The sequence below is a fragment of the Zophobas morio genome, unplaced genomic scaffold (assembly GCF_036711695.1).
Source record: "Zophobas morio isolate AGI-343-1 ecotype UQ-CSIRO unplaced genomic scaffold, CSIRO_AGI_Zmor_V1 ptg000311l, whole genome shotgun sequence".
In the NCBI taxonomy this organism is placed as follows: domain Eukaryota; kingdom Metazoa; phylum Arthropoda; class Insecta; order Coleoptera; family Tenebrionidae; genus Zophobas; species Zophobas morio.
In genome coordinates, this window is record NW_026972415.1 from 228,692 (window position 1) to 230,577 (window position 1,886).

General features: G+C 28.7%; 1 protein-coding gene across 1 annotated transcript; it reads left to right on the forward strand.

Annotated features, from left to right (window-relative positions):
- The first annotated feature begins 304 nt into the window (after nucleotides 1–304).
- Nucleotides 305–1,549, forward strand: LOC135119881 (uncharacterized). Its single transcript, XM_064044264.1, has 8 exons — nucleotides 305–361; nucleotides 421–512; nucleotides 585–632; nucleotides 758–910; nucleotides 963–1,028; nucleotides 1,118–1,174; nucleotides 1,232–1,414; nucleotides 1,473–1,549. Exons 2-8 carry the CDS (start codon nucleotides 485–487, stop codon nucleotides 1,547–1,549), a joined length of 612 nt encoding a protein of 203 aa, XP_063900334.1. The 5' UTR covers nucleotides 305–361; nucleotides 421–484.
- The last annotated feature ends 337 nt before the right edge of the window (nucleotides 1,550–1,886 follow it).

The window sequence follows — 1,886 nt, forward strand, 5'->3', positions numbered from 1 at the left end:
TAAAGTAAAATTGTGGCTCACTTTTCAACATTTTTGTTAGTGTTAAATGCTACTTGTTCCTACCAAAGTTTGTATATGTCACTTATGTAAGTTTATGCACTATGGTAAACTATTATAGAATTCAATGTACGCGCAAACCTTTTATATTTTTTTAACTCTAAGTGGGCACACCTATAAAGAACACAGAAAAAAACTAAAAAAAAAATTTTATTTTCTCAAAATTTTATACGCAATTGGGCCCAAAGAAAGCCAAACAAAACCACAAAAAATTAAATGGTGGTTTTTATCAGTTATGCTGGAAGCAAGACGCCTCAAAGCTACTAAATTTTGTTAAAAAAAAAGTTTAATATCGCCTTTTCAGGTTAAACGTTTCCGTCTACTTATTATTTACGCAAAGCAACTTAATAATAAAAAAAATAGAAGTTTAAGAAGTTAAAAAAATTTACGTTGAAAAAGCTTATATTTTTATTATTACTTAACAAGAATGCAAGCTCTCAAAGATGAAAACTCGGGTAAATCTACTACTCTTATAAAATTAGCAGTTCTTTACTTTTAGCTGGTTAACAATAAACTTTAATAACTAGTCGAGCGTATGGCTAAAACTCCCTTAAGGAAGGAAAATGTTGCTTTTGGTATTTCAGCGACACTATTGCTTATCCATTATTAATAAATTAATGCATAGTTATAAATCTTTTAATCAGGGCTAGTTATATATGCGCTATTCATTTGTACATTTAAAGAAACACTAAATTTTTAGGTGTACGAAAGTCTACCTTAAAACTAAAGGGTGACTGCAAGACTCCCCTTTTGTTTGCGAGTACAAGGAAAGCTTTGGGAGATGTCAGCAATAAATTATTAACCAAAAACAGCTCTAAAAAAGAGAAGCGCATATTTTTAACTCCAAGCGAAGGTTTAAATTAAAAAAATATTAATAATGTTGTTACTATTCTTTTTTTAAACAGGAAAAAAGTCTTTGGATTATCAAAAACCGGAAAAATTAAATTCCTTTGGAATATACTTGGATAAAGGTCCTTCTCCTAAATCATGAGAATTAAAAGTCTGAGTTTCCATTTAAACTTTTATGAAAAACTAACTTAAACTTTTTTATATAAAATAGTCACTGTAGAGGATTTAGAGGAAGTAGAAGAGATCGAGTACGCTCCTCCTCCCGAGAGTTTTTTCTTTTTTAAATTTAATTTAAAGTAATCTAATTGTTTTTCGTATGCAATAGAAGAGGAACCCATAAAAACAGAATTGGATGGCGTTATGGATGAACTTTTGAAACCTTTGCAATTTTCTGATTCCACTTTCGACACGAGTTTGAAATATAACGAAACGACTGCTAGCAGGGCAATGGAAGAAATTTACGAAATAGATAAGAACTCCCTGCAAAATTTTTATGAAAACGATTTTTGTACTAAATGATCTTTATGAAAATTAACATTCAAATATATAATATATTTAAACAAAAGTTAAAGATTTAAGTTGGGGTGAAGCGGAACTCGACGCTGAAATGCTCATAAACCAGAGTCGATTGCTAAAATTTTAAAATATAATCAATAAAGTTTTTTTTATAAATATGCTTAAACTATCTTAAGGCTAATAAAAATAGTAATATATTCATGTAACAGATGCCAATCAAATAATAATAATAAATCACTACTGCTGGAAAAGAATATTTAGTTAACTAAAAAGGCTAAGTAAAGTATATTATGAGCGGGCTATTCTAATAATTTAAAAGAGATATTGAATATAATATAAAATAAATATTAATTAGATTTTTTCTTCAAAAAGTTTCCTTAAAGGTGAATCGGGCTTAAGTCTTTCTCTTTTAATTCTGAGTCAGGCCGGTTTAAATTTTTTACTGTTAAACATCGGGCACTCAT

What these genes read in the sequence shown, in the direction of transcription:
- LOC135119881 (XM_064044264.1), top strand. Translation starts at nt 485, where the DNA reads ATGCAAGCTCTCAAAGATGAAAACTCGG. An exon ending in TCTCAAAGATGAAAACTCGG is followed by an intron (nt 513 to 584) that starts GTAAATCTACTA and finishes TTTAATAACTAG; the next exon opens with TCGAGCGTATGGCTAAAACT. An exon ending in TTTTTATGAAAACGATTTTT is followed by an intron (nt 1,415 to 1,472) that starts GTACTAAATGAT and finishes TTTAAACAAAAG; the next exon opens with TTAAAGATTTAAGTTGGGGT.